Below are 23,763 nucleotides of genomic sequence, written 5' to 3'. Positions count from 1 at the left end.
AACCCAAGTCAGATGTGTGTGCAGTGTGAACAAACCCTTAATGATGAACAGTTCTACATGGGTAATATATCGCCCATGCTGTCTAGGTGGAAAAGCAGTGATTTCATGGACAGCCAGACAGGAGGGTTGATCTATGCATGAGAATGGTCCTTGGTTGGACCTGATCCAGGCTTGGGTCATGCTAACTGGTCCTGACCTCTCACCTTTTAGCCAAGAGAGGTTAATGATAGTGGACCTGTAACTGGAGCTGTTACAGTACATCCGAGTCAGTTCTCAGCAGGGTGTAAGATTGAACAAACAAACACACACACATACTTGCACATAGACACACATATCTTCCAATGCAAAGGTTGAGGGCAGACCGTGAAGTCTCGTGTCTCTCTGATCTAGAGGGGAAACCCACATCTGAGCCTGGTTTTTCGCTGGATAACTCTAAAGCCAAATCTGCCTGGGGACCTGACATTATGCCCAAGCCAATTAAACTCACAAAAACAAAGAGAATGAGAGAGTGGAGGGTGGTAAAGAGAAAGAGAGAGAGGGAGGTGACAAAGTAATAAATAGCATGGGTCTGAATGTCCCCAACCTAATCGTTCAATTCCACATCTTTTTTTTTTGTCTTCAAAAAAAAAAAAAAGAACAGTTTGCTCTCTGAGGACTTGTTTATGAGTGGTGTTTCCTTGAGGATAGGCTTGGAGAGAGAGAGGGGTCTGGGTCTAAATTTGACTGGCTAAGTTCAAAGTTAACTCAGTTAAAATGTACCGTCTTCACTTTCTTTGTATGCAAATCACACAGAAAACCTATATGTAAAAATATATGTTTTTATATAACAGTATTTCACAGTATACTGTGTCAAAGTAATGTCCATATGAAAAAAATGAACAATTCTAAGATTATACAAATCAACTTCAGAGGTTGCAGTTAGTTAACATCACATATTTATTTAAGCAGAAACAGTGAACACAATAAAGTAGTAGTTACATGATGTGATCATAATGATTACAATTTAAGGGAAATTTAGACATTTTTATACTGATTCAGAGGTTGGTGTCATCTCTTCACAGGTGTTGGGGTCATTTAAATCTTTGTGAGAGGCTGGATCTATACTGGAGCTGGCATAATCTTTAGTTACTTCCTGAGGTAGAATCAGAATAAATAGTGTAGCTACTGTTCATAATATTTTAAGCAAAAGATAATCATGCACATTTGATCCGATATAACTTGATAAAAGGTTATGACATGCATTATGTAAATGGTTAAGTAAAGAAATGTGTCTGAGCCCTGAACATTATCAGAAAGGCTATTCCAGAGTTTTAGGCCCTTATAAGGAAACGGCAATACTTTGTAAACAATACAGAACTTGTGGCATGCAATACAGTATATAGCATGCTACCATGAATGATTCAGATTGCAGTGTGTTGCAATATGCAATGATCTGCAAGTCTGCAAGTGTTTAAAAAAGATTGCACCAAAGCTTTTTCGGTCATTGCGTAGTCATTTTTTGGTAATTTGGGTTATTGTGTAGGGATAGCTGAAATAATAAAACATTATTTGGTAATAATAAACTTAAACACACTTACTGTAGTCATGTCATATTAGCACACACAATTCAATTCTTTACCTGTTCCTAAAATATGTCCAGTTTCAGTAATGTTGAAGTGTTGAAAGTTTATTCAAAGTTTATATATGATAGTTAAATTCAGTATTTTTATTTCATTGAGCAATTTTGGATGTTGTGATCGCGTAATATTTACAATAAGTTATACATTTTTAAAACTGTTATCTCTTTTCCCTCCCGTCAATGTACTGTATCACCAAAACTGTTATATTTATCACATATTCTACTGAATGCAACTTCAACTTTTGCATTCTGTTTGAACTCTGTAAATTAAAGGGGTCATATGATGCAATTTCAATTTTTCCTTCTCTTTGGAGTGTTACAAAATCTTGGTGAATAAAGAACATCTGTAAAGTTGCAAAGACTAAAGTCTCAAATCCAAAGAGATATTCTTTATAAAAGTTAAGACTTGTCCACACCCCCCTAAAATGGCTCGTTCTAACACACCCCCACATATCTACATCAGTATGTGGGAAGATTTGCATAACGCCGCGCAGATGTTCACACAAAGAAGGAAGGCATACCTTTTTATTATCGTTGTAGTATTGTTGTTGTCACTGCCGCTGTGTTGTATAGACGCTGTGTGTTTCCCTGTGAAAGCGAAACTACTTTGTTTGGCCTTCCAAAAGAGGACGATCTCCGCTTCGTCATGCCTGGAGCTGATCTGTGCTGGTTGCTGAGGAAATACATCAACTTTGCACTGTGGATTGCTGGATTGGCTTTCCAGCCCGGGGTCGTCACATGTGGTTGCCGCAAGCTCCTTCGTCGAATCCACCGGCCGCACCATTCTCAAGCCTGCCCCCGCCTCTTCTCACTCAAGCCGGCCTCTGCTCACTCAAGCCGGCCGCGGCTCACTCTAGGCCTCCGGCCTCCGCTCACTCAAGGCCGCGGTGTGTGACGCTGTTTCGTTGAAAAAACGAGACTAGAAATAATGTTTATATCACGTTTATAATGGTTTTTATGTTTATGTCTCATCGCTCCGGCCGGACAGGGCATCACAATATGTTAAGAAGCGTAACATTTCTGTCACACGCTTGATGCCTTTGGCCAATCACAATGCACTGGATAGCTGGCAAATCGGAGCACACCTTGCTTTTTAGACCGATGAGCCTTGTAAAAATCGATGCGTTTCAGAAGGTGGGGCATAGAGGAGAAACAATAATGTACAGTATGTGGAAAATAATGTTTTTATTTTTATCTTAAACCACATAAACACATTTCATTACACCAAATACACAAAATAATGTTATTTTTAGCAGCATCATATGACCCCTTAAATAATTCAATTGACAATGACGTGTCAAAGATGTCTAAGGCAAAATTTTAAAAAATGTTTAGGCTAATCATTTTCTTAGTAAAGGAGCACAAACCAAAAGTGTTCAATTCTGTCCCCTTTACTGAAAATGTGCACAGGATGTTTGTTTAAATATGAGGGAAAGCCATTTTAAACACAACATTCTTTATTAGTATTTTTCCCAGAATTTTCGCTAGCTTCTCTTCATAGTGAGCCACTACATGACATTTTTAGTGGATGGAGTCTTTCTAGGGGTCAGGAAAAGCATTGCTCTTGCCCTTTCAGTTTCATTGGACTGTAGGATTATGGCAGTTTAACTACAGAACATTACTTTAACAGTACATCAGTTTCTGAGAATTGTTGAGATGCTAATAATAATAAAAAAAAAATAGTGTGGGCTAGAATTTATCTTTTATGAATTGACTCCCAAATAATCTACAGATGAAGTCGTAATTAAAACTTAATCTCTTTAGGCCGCACATTGTTGAGGTTTATTGATGACTTACAGGTGTGGATATATGTAAATGCATTGCAGATGTTTAAAACTATATGCATATGCACTGATTACACTCATTGCAAATTGAAAAGATGCCTTGAAACTCAAACAGGTTTTAGAAATTACCTCCTCACACAGTTTAATAGAACAGGACTTTCCTCGATGGGTTGCTCCGTATCATTTTTCTTGCCTGCAGGCAATATCAAACCCCAGACGATTTGCAGTCCACACTTAATAGAAAAGCAAAGCAATGCTTCACACCAGTGTCAGTCCACTCTTAGCGTAACACCCACTTTCCAATTTTGGATATTCATATCACTTCATAAAAGAGATCATAGACTGTTTATCTTGGTTGAAGCCTGTGATTTCACTGCCCAGTACCTGCAGCCTGGACTTAAAATCTGAGGCCATGAGAATATAGATGGATAATGGAGCAGACAAGAAGATGAGTTTGAACTTGTCTGTGACTTCAGTTTGGATCCTCCTAGCAGACAGTGTTGGAGTTGGAAAATAAATGGAATGGAAAAAAATAGATGCCAGTTGGTTGTATCATAATTTTGAATTGAGCAATGTCAAATGAAAGTCACATATTCCATATACCTTTTGTGGTTAACAGTTTAAGAAATCTAATTCAGTTGCAGAAATGAATTGCAATTCTTAGTGTATTGCACAAGTTTGAAACATGCAATGGATTTAGTTCTTAAAAATATATTGCAGTATTTGTGGCATCTGAATAAGCTATTTGTAAGAATCAGCCCCATACTGTTCATGATTTAAAGGACTGTAGTGTGCGTCTACTTCATTCAGTAAGACCTCCATGCCAACTACACCATGTGCTACTGGTTAGCAGGACAGCAAGGGACTCTGATAGCATCACTCCCTCCTTCCTTCTGTCTGAAAAAAACTCTGCATCTTCCATCCTGTTGATAGAGTGCCACAGTCATGCCAGACTAAGAACACAGTATAAAATATACTGTACAGTTCCTATGAGGTGTGTTTACTTAAGAAAGGAAGTCAGTGATCAGAATGAAATATATTTGTAGCCAGTCAACTCATGTTCCATGTCCTCTTTGAAAGTATGGCTTTTTATTATTGAATCAAAGAACACAAACAGGCTAATTTGCAGTGAGGCTAAGACACACAGACAGTGATCAAAAGAGGTGTGTCTATGAAATATAAGTTTCTGGGTTATAATAGTTACGTCAACATTTTTGTCTATGTGAGCCAGTCCTTGTTGAATTGAAACTGTTATTTTGCCTTTTGTTGTGGATTTCTTAAAAAAAAAAAGCTACTGTCTGTCTCCTTGCTAATCACTTATTTCCTCCACAGATGTCATGTGGCAAATAAAACATGCCCAAAGAATCACAGCTGGAGTAATCACTTGTGCAGATGTGTGCCACTACCCGACACCCTCTTTTCAAAGCCAACTTCTGGTAAGTGCTAATGGACATGTTTACAGCCTTACAGTGCTGTGTTTTGTATGTGTGTCTGAGCGTGACTGTATGAAAAAGAAATAAATCTACTGAAAGAGGGACCCAACTGATGAGAGAACTTCTATTAATTGAATTCTTTCAGCACTACTGGAATTTATGCAACATAATTTGGCACACAGTCACCAGTACAGAAATATATCAGTTTACAAGAGAAAAAAAAGTTTGTAAAATTATTATATTAACCATTTTGGCCAGCTGATATATGTTTGTCTTCTTAGACGTGATGAGTCATACTGGAAATATATGAAGCATTTTAGTACGTTATGACAAAATTTATAATTAATTAATTTGCTTAAGTTACTGCATTTAGAACAGCTTAATAATTTATGATTTTTTTTATTTTGTTATTTATATAATAATAAATAAATAATTGTTGTTAATGTGTAATGTAATTGATATGCAGTTCTAAATGCAGTAACTAAAGCATAGAATAAATATATTTATTCATGCACACATTTATTAAATATGAATTATTTATATTATATTATATGTGCTGTTCTTGGAATGGGTGGTGACAGTGCAACCCTGATGTCCACTCTGGAATTTAGAAAATCATTTATCATGAAGGCAGAGCACAATCACGGAGCAAAACTCAGCAATCAACACCCTGACTACGTCTCAACAAAACAAAGCCTACAAAAACACGTTTGCGTTTTTATAGAGAGGAAAGCTGCCATAATAGCTGCTTTCAACTTTGTGGCAATTGTTCAAGCCAAACAAAAACATCCCCAGCAAAGTGTGCTCATTTAAAATGGAATAATTATTCATTCTAACCCTTCTAACTGATCTCAAACCTGAGTTCTTGTGCAAGTGGAGCATGATGTAATTCAGATTCAGTGCGATGGTAGTGACATACTTATCTTCCTTACGCTTAGTAAATATGACAGGTCAGACCTGTTGTGGATGTAGCAGTTTATGCACACAGCATAAGAATGCATAGAAGACCCTAAGGCTAAAATAGGCATAAAAATGTGTGAGGGCAGTTAAAAACAGTTACACACATATTGGGGCATTATATTAAATTTGAAAAGACAGGTTGATTTGGTGTGGATGGTTATGTTCCTATAGCATGCTGGCCAATTTTGTTGACTGTCATGCTGAAATGGAATAATAGATTTGCGTTCAGCTCCACTGTAGCAGTTGGGGAGTGAAACAGGTGAAATTAATCTTTGCTAAAGCAGACACACTAGGAGGAATGTGTCGGGACTTTTTGCTTGCTTCATGGAAATGTCCCACATCACCTTTTACTTGGCTCAGTCTGTGACAGATAAGCTTTATACTGCTTACAGTAATAGCACATTACCTTGTGGGTCAGCTTATTTTCACTACTATTAGCATTACAGATTCACCTCTTTCCAGTTGTGTAACTTCATATGTTCCCTCTCAAACATATAAATACTCAAAAGTAGCAAAAAGTAGTGAAAGATTTTACTTTGCTACAGTGGCAGGTTACATAAGACGAACTGATGCTTTTGATATGAAGTGATATAAATGGTCATCTTGTTTCCACTAGTACTCTCTCTCTTCCACCTCCTCTCCATGTCTGTTCTGTATGCCCTTTGAGGCACATAAACATTGCTGAAATGCTTTGAGAGCAGTTATGTGGCTTGACCATGACAGAGAACCATTGCAAAAACACTGATTGCTGTCAGAGCGTGCAAGTTTAGCTGGATTTTGTTTGGTGCTTGTGAAACAGAATTTTGCAGTATGGGGTATATTTTCTTTTGTTTCTGTGTGGTGTGAATTTTTTTTTTCCCCAATTATGTGTATTCATTGCAAATCATTGCAAGTATGAAATGTAGTTTTGAATGTATTTTTGAATACATTAATAGGTCCGGACAAAGCGAGTGTCTTGTCGTTGGTCCTAAAGAAGTTAGTGCCCAAAAATGATTTTACACAGACTGCATCTGATCTGCTCAATTCCACTGAACCAAATTATATTTATATGTACCCTCATTTAACCAAGCATTCCAATTTCCAAATAAAAACCATGTATCCAACCTTTGAATACCCTAAAAGTGTTTCAGAAACAACAATCTAAATCCAACACCTGCAGAAATGTGTTCCCCATGTTATTCTAAACAATATAAATGCTGACTTGAATCTCAAGTATGGTAAATGAGGTAAACCCCATATCTCTCAGAGGGAATACATTCTGTGAAATCATATATGTGAGTTGAATCTACAGTGACATATTTAAAAAAATCCCTCTGTTTTGTGATTTTTTTTTTTAAATGTGGTTATTCCAACAAAACCATACCAGTATGGTATCTTTCCAGTGAAAACCAAATATAGTGTTTTTTTTTTATTTAACGTTAACTGAGCAGTTTCCCAAGAGAAATGTCTTGACACATCAATGGCAAACCACACTACAAAAATACCATTGACATGCCATGAATGTTACAACAACTTAAAGCTAAAATCATTCTGGTTTAAATGTCATCAACATTTTGTCTATTCTGCAAGGTACTCTGCACATATGTAGAGCAACAACATGCTAAAGAAAAAGTGAATGTGACTGTTTATAAACTCTTCAAGATGACTCTAATTCTTTGAAATGTGGCTGTGATTTATTTAATCATCAGAAAACACAAACACTCGTGACAGGAATTCACTTTCCCTCTTCAGCCAAGTTCTTAGGCCATTTTCTACACTCCAAAACAAAGGAAGGAAGATACTGTAGTAGAGTTGAATTAGCCACCGAATGTAATGTTTTCATCAAGATGTAAAGTAAAACATCTGTTTAGACCTTTTGGGGGTAGCATAAGGAATGCTGGATAGAAAGGCTGTATTGCTAAACAGTTTATCATGTCTGACAAATGTGCATGCTGGACATTGTTCTTTACTTGTGTAACGGTCTGGGAATTGGCCAGGCATTCCATAGCATTGACAAAAGATTTCCTCACAAATGTAAAAATAAGTTGTAACATAAAATAATGGCTTCTTTATTTCTCTTCTCTCCATCTGCAGACTTTGATCAGGACTTCTGCGGTCCCGACAAAGAGCTGGATGAGGAGACTTGTCAGTGTGTTTGCCGAAAAGAGCTGCGAATGGCAGGCTGTGGACCGCACCACTATTTGGACAAGAACACCTGTCAGTGTGTGTGTAAAGCGAAGCCTTCTTCCTGCAGGCCACAACAGAGCTTCAACAAGGACACCTGCCAGTGCACCTGCGCCAAGGTGTGTCCTAGTAGTCAGCCTCTCAACCGCACCAAATGTGTGTGTGAATGCACAGAGTCCCCTAACAAGTGCTTCTTAAAAGGAAGGCGGTTCCACCCAGGCACATGCAGGTGAGAAAAGAGTTTGCTTTTATTTATCAAATGTAAAACAATTGCCTTTTCAGATACTGAGGGACTGTGTCATAACCGTCTGTCGTTGGAGGGACAGAATGTCCCGCCCCAAACTCATGTCATTGGTTGAGCTCATGTTGCTGGGTTGCTGGTTCTGCCTCACTTTGCTGTATCAATTATGCTGACAGGGCATGAGCCATTACAATTCCTTTTAGTTTTAGTCATCTGTTTAATATTTTGTAATTTATTTTAAATGTAATTTAATCTAATAATTTCCCGTAATTATTTGATTTTATCTGCAGAAATTCACACAGCATTATATATAGAATATATAGAAAGCAAGGAGGGAAAATAAATGCTTGGCTTCATAAACAGTATCAGTTTAACCAGCTCCAAGATGATTTACTAAATGTTTAGTGTGATGTGGCTTTCATGCTCTTTCCCTCTCTGACCTGTGCAACTGAAATATCTGCATTTCTATTAGTTTCAGTTTCTCAGCCCCATGGCCCTGTACCATTACGTCATTTTAAGATGATTTACACTGTTTATGTGAGAGCAGGAATCAAACGTCTATGGTGGGGCCTAAAGTCTGTGGGATAACAATTGAGGTCTTATTTATTAACATTATTTAATGCATTTGTTAACATAAACTAACAATAAGCAATATATTTTTTAAAGCATTTATTAATCTTTGTTAATGTTAGACAATATACAGTTGTTAATTGTTCATATTAGTTCAGTGCATTAAGTAATGTTGCAGATGCAAAATTTGATTTTAAATATGTATTATTAAATGTTGAAAATTAACATTAAGATTATTAAATGACGTAGAAATATTGTTCATTGTTGGATTATGTTAACTAATATATTATTGTAAAGTGTTACAATAGGTTCACATCCTCTATTTTGTCAAATTTTTGCATATTGATTGAACTTTCTACAAGTAATACTGTGAATGGTGTTTTTTTAAATAGCTCTTGACAAAATGTTACTGCTGCACTTAAATGCTACAGTGATGATGTCAGATAGTAAACCATTTTTTCCCCTCTCTTTTTCTTAGTTGTGTCAGGCCACCATGTAACACTGACCCCAAGAAAAGAGGATGTAATGATGATGAGTATTTCAGTGAGGAACTGTGTCGCTGCATACCCACATACTGGGGGAGACTGAACTAAACACAACTCAACACATCTCAGGTGGCGCTGAATACTAACGGACACGCTGGCATTTGGAGCAGTGCTATGTTCGGCTGCTGCTTATCTGACTCACATGTGCTAGTCATGTGGACTAGCATGGAGTAATGGGAGACAAGAAATGTCCACATTAAACCCCACATATCAAGCATGGGGTGAGCTATCAAGGACCGAGAGAGATACTTCTAAAAGCTGGAGTCATGTTTTTTTTATTGTTTTAATTGAATTGTCTATTCGTATTTGTCAGATAATGATTATATAATTTATTGCCATGAAATGTTTTGAAACTCCCTTGTTCATAGCATTCATTTCGAATCTCTGCGAAGAAAAAACACTGTGATCAATATTTTTATATCATGTTAAGTCCCTTAAAATAAAGTATAAAGTTGTATTATATATTGTTAACTTATTTATAAGCTAGACTATCTTATTGAAATAATACTGCACATGATTCAAATGTATTCAGTTTTGACTTTCAAATATATGCACCTATCATTCCAGATTAAATTCTATCAAACTGACAGTGCAAGCCAGCAAAGAGTTTTTTTTTTTTTTTTTTTTTTTTTTGTGCTGGAAGCATTGCTTGTTGACAGTCTAAGAACATTACGCAAGTCAACCAACAATATTGAAGACTCTAAATGGAAATACAGCACATAAACCTGGATATCGACCATTAATAGCTGAAAACCGGTGCTACATGTAGCAGCTGCATAAGAGTTACATGACTGACAATATATGCATGGATGAATGGAATCCATGTCATGTCCAACCTGCCTCCTTAAGAAAAAGCAGTATTAAATGGAGAAAGTTGACCTCTAAGTTTGGAAATCAGTGGTCTTTTAAGACTTTTGACCTCAGTAAATAAAAACATAGGAGGAATGTGATTGGCCCAATTCCACTTGGTATCCGCCACAGTTTCAGCTTGACACTGTAAATATAATAAATCACCTCTGCTTCCATCCCAGTCCTTGTGTCTGTGTCTGCCAAAAGTGTGCGTGTGATTTTTCACTGTTTCTCATTCAATAGAAAGTAGCTCCATAATGGAACCATAATCTTCAGCCATCAGATGAGAAGGATCAAAACAAGCTCTGGAGCTAAATCCAGCACGTCTTTTGTCTTCAAGCATATTCATGCAGCAGGTGGCCTCTTTCCCTTGTGTTTTAACCTAAGCCAACACACACACACACACACACACATGCAGTGGCATGTGAAAGTTTTGGAACCCCTTGTAGAATCTGTGAAAATGAATAATTTGAACAAAATAAGAGAGATCATACAAAATGCATGTTATTTTTTATTTAGTACTGTCCTGAGTAAGATATTTTACATAAAAGATTTAGTCCACAAGAAAAACAAACAAACAAACAAAAAAAAAGCTGAAACTATTAAAATAACCCCATTCAAAAGTTTGGGAACCCTTGGTTCTTAATACTGTGTGGTTACCTGGATCATCCATGACTGTTTTTTGACCAGCCTTGTTTTTTTTTTTTTTTGGTTGTCCATGAGTCCATTGTTTGTTCTGAACAGTTAAACTGAGCACTGTTCTCCAGAAAAATCCTCCAGCTCCTGCAGATTTTTCAGTTTTCCAGCATCTTTTGCATATTTGAACCCTTTCCAGCAGTGACTGTATGATTCTGAGATCCATCTTTTCACACTGAGAACAACTGAGGGACTCAAACACAACTATTATAAAAAAGGTTTAAAGGGTGAAAACTTTTGGAATTTGAAGATCAATGTAAATTGTACTTAATTTGTCTTCCAGGAAACATGCTAGTATCTTCTTTTGCTTCTGAAGGGCAGTACTAAATGGAAAAAATTATGTTTCAACAAAATAAGAAAACATTTCTTCATCCAAGTTTTCACCACCTGGCTCTTAATGCATCGTGTTTCCTTCTGGGGCATCAGTGAATGTTTGAACCTTTTTTAGGTTTTCTGTATTTTTCTGAAGAACAGTGCTCAGTTTAACTGTTCAGAACAAACAAGGGACTCAAACAACCATCACATGTGGATCATCCAGGTAACCTGCATTTTGCATCTGGACTGTATTTCCTCTTTCTTCTCTAACATTGAATACTCTGACATGCTACCATGGACTTTATGCTGTAAAATTTTGCACTATTTATCTATTTCCATCTGAAACAAAGTTTCCCTGTAACCTGGATTGCAACAGATTGTACCTTAGGCATCCGCATCCGCTTGACAATCCCAAGAGAGACCTGATAAAAATAACATGTGTGCGCTCGCAGTGAATCACTGTGAAATAACTAGAAACAGCCGCCCAGTAAGTGGATATGAGTATTTGAGAATGGGGGGAAACCATGTAGCCTGATTTTTGTGGTGAATGAATATGAGGTTTACATTTCAAAATGTAGCCTACATTGGGTTTTCGTCTGGTGCTTGCATATTCCAATGAACTAGAAACGAAAACAAGTATGGACATACAAATAAATAAATGAGTGGTTTGTTCTGTTAATTTAAAGAACTAGACTTTAAGACATCCCGGATATAATGTTTATACAATGTAAATAAAAATAAGCTCCAGCCGAAACACAGCACAACAACGAATTTACGGATATATGTGGAGTAACGAACATTTGATTATGCATAGAAAAACTTGTGGTAGCCAGAACATGTCAATAAGCAGAAATACAGTATGTTACACTGCTGAAGAAATATCTCTCCCTGTGTGTGGTCCTGGGAACCTCAGCTAGAGGTCATCAAATAAATCCTTAAGTCCATAAAAGCTATAATTTTTGCCTGTATTTTACACCTTTATGGGCTCCAGTATCATGCACCTGGCATCATTTAGGTGTCTGTCGCATTGCCAGGTTTTGCATTGCAGTTAAGATCACTCTGCTGTATGTGCTGTGCTGTCACACACTGGATGCTATGTTACTTAACTCACCTGTGCATGATTTTAATATTGATTCATATGTACAAAATTAAGTTGCAGTTGGTCTGGGATATTATTGCCTTCTTGTACATTATCCCTGCATGACACCAACAGGTCTGCATTGTTTGCATGTACCTTTAGGGGAAATGCATAGTTTATTTTCAGAGCTGATTGTGGAATCTGTTTGTATCATTACTAGGGGTCTGGCAATCAGCTGAGTCCCGTCCTCAGTTGACTAAACGTCCAGCATGGAAATTTATGCTTCCAATCACTCACAAAACTCCAGCTGTCAAGTTTCTGTTCAGGACATTTAATAAAAAATAAAAAATAAAACTTAATTGGAACAGATTTGGAGAAATGTAGCATTACATCAGTTTTTAATTACTTGATCTTCTGTGGTTATTGTGTGGTGTATGGGTCAGAGTTCAAACAACTGATAAAAACTTATCTTTTGTAGTGAATTGGTGCTTTCAGTATCTTAATGTTTTGTGAAGTGAAACGCTGCGTGTTTGAAAGAAACAAATCCATCAAGGCATTTAAACGTAAAAAAAAAAAAAAAATTGCATCTGGTAAAAAATGTTAAGTTGTGGATGGTATATGAGTGAAAGTTTGTTTTTTTCTTTGCAGGTTTTTTTAGAATATTTTTCACATATTGTGGGCTAAAAAAAAGGTAAATTTATGCATGCATATATTCTGTTTATTAATTTAAAATAATTTGCACTTCTAAACAACTTTTCTAATAATACTACTGCTGCTCCTACTACTACTAAAAACAATAATAATTAAGAGAGATCCTTATATTAGAATGCATGAGAGTTATGAAAAATCTCTCTGCAACATTTAGAAATGTTACTGTTTGTGTATTAAAAATGAAAGATAACCTTTAGTGAACATTCTTTATATGTTCTTTACACAAAAACCTCCATGCAATGTTAGTTTATGGTTATAAACAGTAAAACCTACAAATAAATAATTGTGTTCCGAGGACATAATGAAAAGGGATCCATATAGTAACATTAGAGGTATTTGTTGGGTATGCTCTTCAAATGATTGAGACATGGAATGACTCCCTCTCAATGTCCCCGACAGACCCAAGAGGGAGAACATGGAATGACTGACTGATTGGCCCAGAAAACAGACCCCATTTCTTTCTCTTCTCTCAGAGGCCATAAATCATGGATATTTCAGACTGAGTTCCTGAGGGGGCACAGTTTTTGGCCTCTTTGCTGCTTTTATGGATCCGGCAGCACTGGGAATCATGGTTGTCCTGCTGTCACTCAAAGTTGTGTGTTAGCAAGTGTAGTCATATGAAAAAATCCATATTATAGTACAATAAGGCTGGTCAACCTGACCTACAGGATGCAAATCCTTCCATAGCACCTCACCCTCTTCCTGCCCAGTTAGTCGAGCCAGAGCGCCCCCTCCTACATTTTCCTCCTTGCCTGAAACCACCAAACCACCACAATAAACACACAAGTTTAAGAAGGTAAACACCTCCCGACCACTCCTCCGCTGAAAGATTAAGACTTCCTCTAAATTAGACGTCGCCTTATTTCCCACGTCTCTGCCTTTCAGCAAATCAGTCAGTCACAGGCCGACCCCAACACACAGTATCCCACACAAGTTTCAGAATGATGGCTGGGGTCTAAATGTTCATCTCTTGAAAATGACAGCAGCTTCTGGGTGCAGAAAAATGAGCTGTCTGCACTAAACAGCATCCAACTTCATCTCCTCAGCCAGTCAGCCCGGCATGAATTCCGCAGAGGCCTTGCTGAGAAAAGAGGCTTTTTTTTAGCATGTGGGAAAAGGAAACCATTAAGTGATTATGAAAAATTAATCGAAAGGGCAAGAAAGAGAGGATGTGGATACTGGCAAGTTGGGAGGGTGTTTTTCCTTTCAGCAATTAAAGCCACCCCATGTACGTCTGTGAAGAAACAGCCAGGGGTCAACAGACGCCCTGCTATAGACACATACTTCTCAGAATCCAGCTATCTGTCTCTGTACTTTTTCTATAGCATGTCATTTAAACTTAAACATTACATTCCTTCTTTTTGGAGAGCCTAAAATAGTTATAATCTATCAAGATAAGCTTTCGAAGCAGATGCCATCTCAAGCCATTAGGTCTGTGATACTTTGGAAAATATGGCCCAGAATAAACACGTAAGATCCAGTATAAGTTTCTAGCAAATACAGGATTTTTAGCATGACTTTGTTCATTTCAAAGAGAGTAAGGATGGAACAAAACTAGAAATAAAACCACATTTCACACTGGTGGTGTAAACCAATCTAATCCAATCATCGGATTACAGTCAAAAACATTTAGACAGAAATATCAATGACCAGTTCAACCAGCAACAAGATCTACAATGTGATATTTTGACAATCGGTAGGAAAGTAAACTTCAAATTGGTCTAATTTCACACTGTGATAGCTGAAGCCTCATTTTAGTGTTGTCTTATTTTTACAGCCATGCCAATTATTTCCTTTGGCTGCATTAGGATGTTTTGGTTTGATCAATTTTTAATTTTACAGCTTGTGCTCTCCCATGGATAAAGACTGTGAGTAACATTTGAGAAAACAAATAATCTTGTTTTTTCATTCTCTGAGAATAGTTCACTTACTAATGGTTATTATTATTTCATATTATCCTATAATTAGTTCAAGCAGTGTAGTTCTCATTCACAGACATGCTATCCAGTTGATCCTTTTCTAGACATTTAATCTATAAAAAAGTTGTTTGTAAAATGACCCTTAAAGCATTTAAAACAAATAAGTAATACAAATGGCATGCATAATTTCAGTATATAGTAAAAGAGTGCTTTCTGCTGGTTCAGACTGGCTCAGAATTGGTTGAAATAACATGTTTAGTCAATAAAAACCACAGTTAAGCAAGTCCAGCTTGTCACAGCTTCAGTGTGTTTGTTCTTAAACTCACTGGATCTCTTAAAACCACGATGTTGAGAAAGAAAAGATGACGTTGAGCATATTTATTGCAGTAAGGTAGGTCAGCGATCAAAACGTATTTTAATATTCACTAAAAACAACCTTTTAATTAAAATTTCAGAGAGTCATTTCAAAAGGTCCCATTTGAGATTTCATGTTATGATGTTAATATTTAGTTTGTCTTTTGTCCTATTCAGCATGGAAATTACCAGACGTCACATTATTGTGCAGTAAAATCATAATCAGATTCATTTTGATTGTGATCAGCTCCAAATAAACTTGTGAATAAACTAAAAAGTAAATACATCTCATTTTGTACAATGAGTATTTTATGCCGTTTTAAAAGGTCAAAACCAAAGTAGGTGTGTTTACATGATAATCCACAATGCAGAATCTATTATACTGTCACACATTCTGCATCATCTTACCCCTTTAAAAAAAAAAAAAAAAAAAACCTTGTGGACAGTAGAATTATCATGACCCTTTATGAATATGATCCATTGTTTCTAAATCCATCTGATAACTTCCATCTGTTCCCAGCAACCATCATATCTGGGAAATTCCTCTGTTGTCTAAATAGGACTATGTGTGCTGTTTGGAACAATTTTCAAATAGGACCAGTTGTATGAGCAGATTTTACAAGTAAGCATTCTTCAAGGCCTACATAAAAGACAAAGCTTCACCCTTACTTCTGGAAATGCTTTGTGTCATCTGGGAATTGTTAGATTATATTAGGCTTATTCTGTCTATTTGGTTGGATATTGATGTTTTGAAGCCATCCCACAGGTCGCTTGCACAAACGAGGAGATTTACCATTGCTCTCCACTAAGATCCACAGCTATATTGGAGTCTACAATTGTTGTTAAAACTTTGAGAATGAGCTAAATCACAGACAGGATCTATAAATGCATGGCTTTAGGCTGTTTGGGGCTACTATAGCCTGTAAATGTAACTCGCACACTCCAGATGTAGTCTAAATCCATCTGAAACAGCCGGTGGTGCCCAGCAACACACACATAAATTCACAGTCTTCTTTTTCACACTTTTAACTTTGCTACTTCAGTTGGTTCCCATTTTGGGAATATATATATATATATTTTTATATTTATGTTTGTTTATATTTTGGGAATATATATATATATATTATATATATATATATATATATATATATATATATATATATATATTTATATATATATATATATATATATATATATGCAATTATTTATATATAAATTACTTGAATGCATCCTTTTATGATGAATTGGGGGAGGAGGGGGGACAAAGAGAAAAAATGTCATGGTGATAAAACTTTGTATCATAATGAAGAAAAAAAATCTCAAAAATAAAACTACATTAAGTACATTTTCAGATTTTAATTTCTAAAGAAATGTTTGATCTTAAACCTCGGAGGACACGGAACACTCCTGTTGCAAATCAGAGAAATTTTTGTTGTCAAAGCACATAAGTAATGTTGTCTAAGTATTATTTCAGCTTTAACCAAAAGCAGGGTTATGTTTTCTCAACCGAATTCTAGAGGGGATAATGATTTTTAAACCACATATTCATCAAGCAGTTCAGGGGATTTTAGATTTATAGTGAACATCACCTTTTGAGAAGACATTATGACGAAACTCTTTGAATGTTTTAAATATAGGCCAAACTACACCAGCCGTAATAATTTTAAGTGTCAACATCAATTTATATTTTCGTTCAATCAAAGTCTACTATTATCTCACTGAAAGTACATACTAAAATTAAATCCAGCTTCTAAGGTGAAATAAAAATTCCTCTCTCAAATTTCATCCTTTTCCCAGCAATCATTTTTTATCGTACACATTTATCAATACCTTGAAATTCTTCCAAACACTGTTGCTCAAAGTTCAAGTTCATAATTTCGGGATTTCATTTAAACGTAACACTTCTTTTTTTTTGTTTTTTTTTTGCACAAAAGCAGTTTGTTGTCAGTTTGTCTCCTAGATACACTAAGACAATAACAAGAGTCTTGACTGGGTCCAAGAAACTCTTTCAAGGATGGCCAATATCCTCAGAGGAGGGAAGGAAACGGTGTCAATGGCCCTGCTCTCCAGATTGTCAGATAGTCTTCAAGCCACTGCGACCCGTTCACACCATATATTACATCATAATACCCATTATTTACTATCATGCACTCTTCCTGCTATAGAAATTGAACACAACTTATGACCTTTTTAAGGGGCGAAGCAGGAGCCACTGAGAATCTCATTATATGCGTTAGCTTGTGTTTCAGGAGATGGGTGTGTGCTGGATTGAACATACAACAATGAAAGACGGTAGAGTGTGTGAATTCGCAGTTCTCTCACAGTGTAAGAATTGTGTAGATACTTCATGCCTATATCATATTATCTTTGTGTATGGTTAGAGTTTTGGAGGTGGAACCTACAGGTCCTACTATAATCCATCTGCCCAAAGGTTAAATAGAAGTGGTATTTAGGAATTATGATGTTTTGAATAAACCAGTTCAACTGATTCAATGACTGATTCATAAAGACTGAATCAGCATTTTTGAACAAACTTTGAATGAATGATTCAATGACTCAGCTATAAAAACAATGGCTGTATCTGGATATGCATACTTCCGTACTATATAATAACCAAATGTGAAAAGAGTATTATGTCCAAATTCATAAAATAGTATACAAAAATTACCCTTATGACCTTCTGAAAGTGCACGTCCAGTGAATAATTAACTATCCCATGAGGCCATGAGAGAGTGTGAAATGATGAATTACTTTCATACTACACACATTCGGATTACATAGAACATACTTTCTAATGGTCAAAGTAAGAGCTTATTCAAATGAAGCACCCACTCATCATGGAATCATGGCTTTTGAGCAAATCAGTTGAATTAATGATTCAATGGCTTTCTCATAAAGATGGTTCTAGGTTTAATCAGGATTTTTGAACAAATCGGTTAAGCGAATTACCTTATTAACTCACTCATAAAACCATATGCATATTTCTTGCATTTCTTCATTAAAAGCCCAGGTTCTGTCTGAAACTGCAGCAATATAAGTTTTGGTGTTATCATGTAGGAAACTAAACATTTGAGTGTAGCAAATAGCATCGCTCTCCTAAGATGCAGCTGAAGCACAATACGTGCACTTCATATGTAAATTTTTCTGAAGCTTGTTGGAGTCTTAGCAAGGAAAACAGACACCTTTGAACTCCAGTGATTCAGATAGCCCTGCTCCGCAAATCTGTTTTCCTGATTATCCTTTGCACTCCGTACTCTCCCCTCAAGACAAAAAAGCGCATACACCGAACAACTGAACTCTGAATTTGACATGGGCTGGAAAGGAAATATCGAGTGATTGTTGTTGAGACTGGCCATTTTTTTTTCGTTTTGGAGAGACACAAGACGAACAGCCAAAGCGTTGCACAGAGTAAACAAACACTATAATCTGAAACACTGACACATACAACAGTGGAATCTCAAGCAAGAACACACAATAATCTATTCCAAGATAGGAATTTATTTCATTTACAATAGCTATACCTGAATACTTGTGTTTCAATTTGAAATGAATCAGACAAGTGGAATGTGTCCCACAGAGGCTAGAAAAACAGCACATCATAGAGTGATATGAATCTCTATTCTATCTAACTAGGAAATGCCACAAAGAAGATTTCCTTAAATGCCACAGATGGACACCAGACCAAAATAATGGCAAATATTACAATGAATTGCATTGGGAATTAGAGGAAGAGCATATGGAGACAAGGCAAGATTCACACAAACAGCATCTGTGGCATTCTGTTTGAAGGACTTCAACACAATGTGTCCCTGCTTACTCAAGTCCCTGCGCTCCGGTGGTGCTGCCTGCCACCTGACTCCAGAACAGGAATTATCTGCCATGGAATCTGTTATTAATTCCTGTTTACACAGTCCACTTCCATAAAAACATGAACTGTGTTTTTTTTTTTTTTTTTTTTTTTTTTTTTTTTTTTGTGGTCAATCCATTTAAGCAAAGCTTAACCCCAGATTAAGGATTATTTATTTTTATGTTATTGTAAAACGACTTAAATATACATCTTAAAGGAAAAGTTATGTGAATTCTGTCAACATCAATGAAGTAAAGGCTGATCATGAGAGTCACCAGGAGCTTTTGTGGTTCAGAATGACGAAAAGCATCAAAGAAGCAGTTCATAGTATTTGTGTGCTATATTTCATACCTTCTGAAGCCATTTGTTAGTTTTCTTGTATATACTGAATCACAGATTTTTCAATTTACAAGACATGTGATCTTCTGTGTTAGCCCCCCTTCTGATCTATTGGTTACATGCTTAGTTTTTCAAGAGACAGTGAGAAGTTCCAGCTATGTGATCATTTGGTTTTGTTATAGTATAAAGTCCTTCTAATTCACCACAGTCACTTCACTTTAAACCTTGGGTTGTATCTTATTTTAGTGAAAATGTCCAGAATGTTCTCTTTTGAGCCAAATGGCTCACACAAATGAGGGTGAATTTCCTCTTATTATTCACTCCATGTGTACTATAGCAAAACAGCTTGAACTGCTAAAACTATTTCTATTACGTATGTTGAAAAAATTAATTTTGGGTAAAAATATTTGGCCTATTACCTTTCACTGAATAAGAAACTTTGATCTTTTGTTCCTTTTGTGTTTGTGATTTGGGTTTCAATCATAATCAATATTTTTTTTGCATTGCAAAATGTTCTATTTTTTGGTAATTAAAAAAAACTACTGTGTTACAGATAAATTTGAGACAATTAAGAAAGCAGAGTATGGGATTTTCATTATTGTATTTGAACTGGTGAGAGATGTTTTTCCACATTAGTTCACTGAGTTTTGTCCAACAGACTTGTGATTTTAAAAAGAGTTCACACATAAGACACTATCAGAGTAATGCATGGAGACCTGCAATTTGTTTGGAAACAAGAAGAATGTGTTAACAGTTCCAAATAAACTATATATATGTTTCTGGTACATTATCACAAGCAATGTATGCTTTGGTGTATTAATTCAGTCATAGTGTGTATCCAATTAAAATACTGTAACAGGCAAAGTGAAGTGTTCAGGTGCTGCCATCTGGTGACTGAATCTGGAATCTGTTCATTTAAAACAATTAATTTTTCTCCCAAAACTAGTTGATTTGGATGTTATTGTACTGTGTAATCTAAGTAGCCTTGCTACATTACACACACAATTTCAAATAACAAGTAAAAAACCATTGGAGAGACGATTTTGATGCAGTTTAGTACCAAATACACTCCTAAACACCTGCTTGTAATTTTCAAATAAACCCAAAGAGCCTAATTATTTGGTTCAGGTATGTTTAATAAGAGGTGGAATCAAATTCTGCATGTGCTCTTAAATTACCAGAAACAAATAACCCTGTTATAATACTATAGTAATATTTGAATAAAAATATTACTATCTGCATGAGACAATGAACAAAAAAAAAATCTCTCTCTCTCTCTCTATATATATATATATACATGTATGCTGTAATTATTTTCTTAACCCCTTTTAACAACAGTCACTCCTTAAGACAATTTGTCAACTTTTATTAAAACCCATACAGAGCACAACATTTACAAATATGATTTGGGATGGACTGTAACAGTTCAATAGCTCTTTGCGGTTTCATATGTTTCAGGGAAGGCCAGACTCTTGTGTCCTGAACCCATGACCGATGGCAGGATTCCAGCATTTGGCACCACATTCCATGAGAGAGTGAGAGTGATGTTCTTGTTCGCCCTGTATTAAAAATAGAGAGACATTAGAGAGATTAGTCAATTCCTATCCTTTCAGTTCTCTATGTCATATATCTAGTTCCTCCCCCCACGGTCATGGCATGAAAATACTACTGAAATTATAATTTGAAGAATACTTTATACTGACTTTTTTTATATAAGACTTTTTATTAATGCAGTTCTGGTTATGACAACCATCTGTATCTCCCAGCGGTTTACATGCACAGTTTAGCATTGTGTGATTCATTTACAACTAAACAAAATAAAAAATAATTCCTTAATGCCTAAAGTAATTTATTTGACTAGCATTACATAATGAAACTGAACAAGATCAGTGCAGATTCATTTTCAACTTATTATTTTTCACTGAATCATTAGCTCACTCGATTTTTTCAAAAAAGTGGATTCATTCAATAGCAAAACACTGCTGTGTGCTGCTCGGAGATGCACAAAATTTTAGCAGTGGCCTTGTTTGGGAATAATTTCTTTTGCGAAACCAGACAGTATTGACAACATTGTGAAAAAATAAAAAAATAATGAAAGAAAAAGCAACTAACCTTAGACCGCTCCCATCATCAAAAAAGAAGTACTTGGATTTAACATCCTTCAGGTTTAGTTTGGTGTTGTCACCTCTCAAGACAATCCTGTCCCATAACACCACCTGGTTCAGTGCCTAGCATGGGATTAAGACTCTTTACTGATATGAAAATCACAGACAGGTCTGAAATATTACCATTTACAACACAACAAATACCCAGCTCTCAACAGATTTCCATCAACAGAGCAGTTCATTGTATTTACCAGGCCCACTGACTCCCTGGATAGACTGAAGCGGTCAAGACTTACATTGCTTTTGGTTGAATATTCAGCAGTCAGGTAAAGAAAGAGCTCCTTTACATTCCAGTCAAATATTGGCTGCAGATGTTATAAAGCAGTTAAGGCAAATAATGCAGATCTAGCTCTAGGCGTAAACTGCAATGCAAAACTGAATCTGGCACATATACCACAAAAATCATTCTGATGAATGATGCACTGAGGTGGCATAAATGCATTTACACTGGAATTGCATTTGCAGAAAAAAAAATGCTAAATATAAAACAGTGAATAAAGAAACATTAAATTAGGGATTAACTGAATTTATACTTACAAATCTGAAACTTTTGGATGCTTTTTTCCACCACAGAATAAAAACTTTTTTTTAGAAAGTAATTCTGAATTTTCTTCTCAGAATTGCAAGTTTAGGCTATATCTCACTATGTCTCCCGTGCATTTACAAATTACCTTTTCTGTTTTTTTTTTTTATTCCATGACTGGATATGAACTTTAATAAATACAAATTCAAACATAGTTTTTCCTCACTATTCCGAGTTACAACTTGCAATTCTGACACTTTTTTTTCTTCTAAGAAATGCAAGAAAAAAAGTCTGAATTGTGAGTCACAATTACCCTTATTTTCTCACTTTGTTTCTCATTGCATAAATGGGATTCCATAGAAACTGCAGCCTATAGTAATGGTTTTAATTTAATTTAATTTATTTATTTTGGCATCTACATGGTGGTAATTTGGTGGCACAGCAGTGGTCTGTTCTGTCAAAAGGATATTAGCAGAGATGTCAAATGTCACAAAGCCCAAGTCACTCCTCTCTCGTGGTCCTGTGAAGTCATCTACATTTTTACTGGAGAAAGAAGACAGAAGATGAGAGGGTAAGTAAAGTGCCTCTCTGCTTAGATGTGTGAGACGTGATGAAACTAACGTTACATTCAAACCTGACAGCCCATTCACATAAAAAATGTACAAAAGGAAATAAAGTAATAGCAAAAACAAAATAAATGCTAACAGGGAATACTATGACAGAATAGTGTTTCATATTTTTTTTCTAATTTCAGATCCAGATCATAATATTGTTGCAAAAAAAAACCTATAAAAATCTATATACTCATTTAATTTGCATAGCTGATGTGCTGCACTGTTATTGGCCGCCAGATCAGCAGAATCCACACGTCCCATATGCTGCAAAAACAAATGATTCTGAACGGACTCGTGTATATCAAATATTTTTTTTATGAGATTAACGCTGATTTCATATCGCTCCTGTGGACGCAGACTCAGAAACGGTGCAGGTAACTTACATCATGACTTTGGATACGTGTATATCCACCGGTACGCTTCTGTCTTTGAAGGCTGTGGTAATAAAGCATCCGAATGTGAGAGCTGCCATCACACTGAGAGAGAAGGCGAAGAGCGAGTTCGCCCTCGACAGTACCGTATTCATGATTCAATCTAGTTCTGATCAAACTACAACAATGTATTGCAAAACAAAGATATATTGTAACGCTCCGAGCGGAGGTTCAGAGCAGGAAGTGAGGCAGTTAAGAGAGGAATCGGAAGCAAGACTTACTTCCTGTTTATTTTTGGAAAGTGCATACTGACACCCAGTGGTCAGGAAGTGGAATTGCACCAACAGTCAAAGAGCACGGTCTTTTTTATTTGGGTCAAGTAGCCTGTACCATACAGTCTATGGCCTATACACAACGTTATACAAAAATGTAAATGTAACATAAAAAATTTGCACCAGAGTGTACATAACACCTACTGATTAAAACTCTTTATTACTTAAAAAAGTCTCCTGCAGGAAATGACCCTAACCATTTGTGTATGTGGAATTTCCCCAAAATAATACAATTTGTAAAAGAGAAATACAAATATTTTCATTTGTTCACAATGAGCTTTTATGAGAAGCTGATTCACCTGTTATAATGTCTATTAGTACAAGTGTGTAGAAATA

At 36.0% G+C, this 23,763-nt stretch overlaps 2 protein-coding genes across 2 annotated transcripts in view; one reads left to right on the top strand and one right to left on the bottom strand.

Annotated features, from left to right (window-relative positions):
- The window catches only part of LOC109090031 (vascular endothelial growth factor C-like), a 33,727-nt gene extending 23,383 nt beyond the window's left edge, over positions 1-10,344 (top strand). Inside the window, exons 5-7 of the mRNA XM_042758635.1 lie at positions 4,735-4,838; positions 7,869-8,187; positions 9,248-10,344. Coding sequence (XP_042614569.1) covers positions 4,735-4,838; positions 7,869-8,187; positions 9,248-9,362 — 538 coding nt within the window. The 3' untranslated portion in view covers positions 9,363-10,344. The remainder of the gene's footprint in view (positions 1-4,734; positions 4,839-7,868; positions 8,188-9,247) is intronic.
- Positions 10,345-20,767: 10,423 nt separating this feature from the next.
- Positions 20,768-23,374, bottom strand: LOC109061988 (signal peptidase complex subunit 3-like). The gene is made up of 5 exons (XM_019079069.2): positions 23,108-23,374; positions 22,580-22,653; positions 21,824-21,900; positions 21,535-21,650; positions 20,768-20,981 (listed from the first exon to the last, which is right to left on the bottom strand). The coding sequence occupies exons 1-5, from the start codon at positions 23,248-23,250 to the stop codon at positions 20,849-20,851; spliced, it is 543 nt and encodes a 180-aa protein (XP_018934614.1). The 5' UTR covers positions 23,251-23,374; the 3' UTR covers positions 20,768-20,848.
- Positions 23,375-23,763: the final 389 nt, after the last annotated feature.

This window comes from Cyprinus carpio, chromosome A1, assembly GCF_018340385.1.
Source record: "Cyprinus carpio isolate SPL01 chromosome A1, ASM1834038v1, whole genome shotgun sequence".
Lineage (NCBI taxonomy): Eukaryota > Metazoa > Chordata > Actinopteri > Cypriniformes > Cyprinidae > Cyprinus > Cyprinus carpio.
This window is presented reverse-complemented; position numbering and strand designations above follow the sequence as displayed.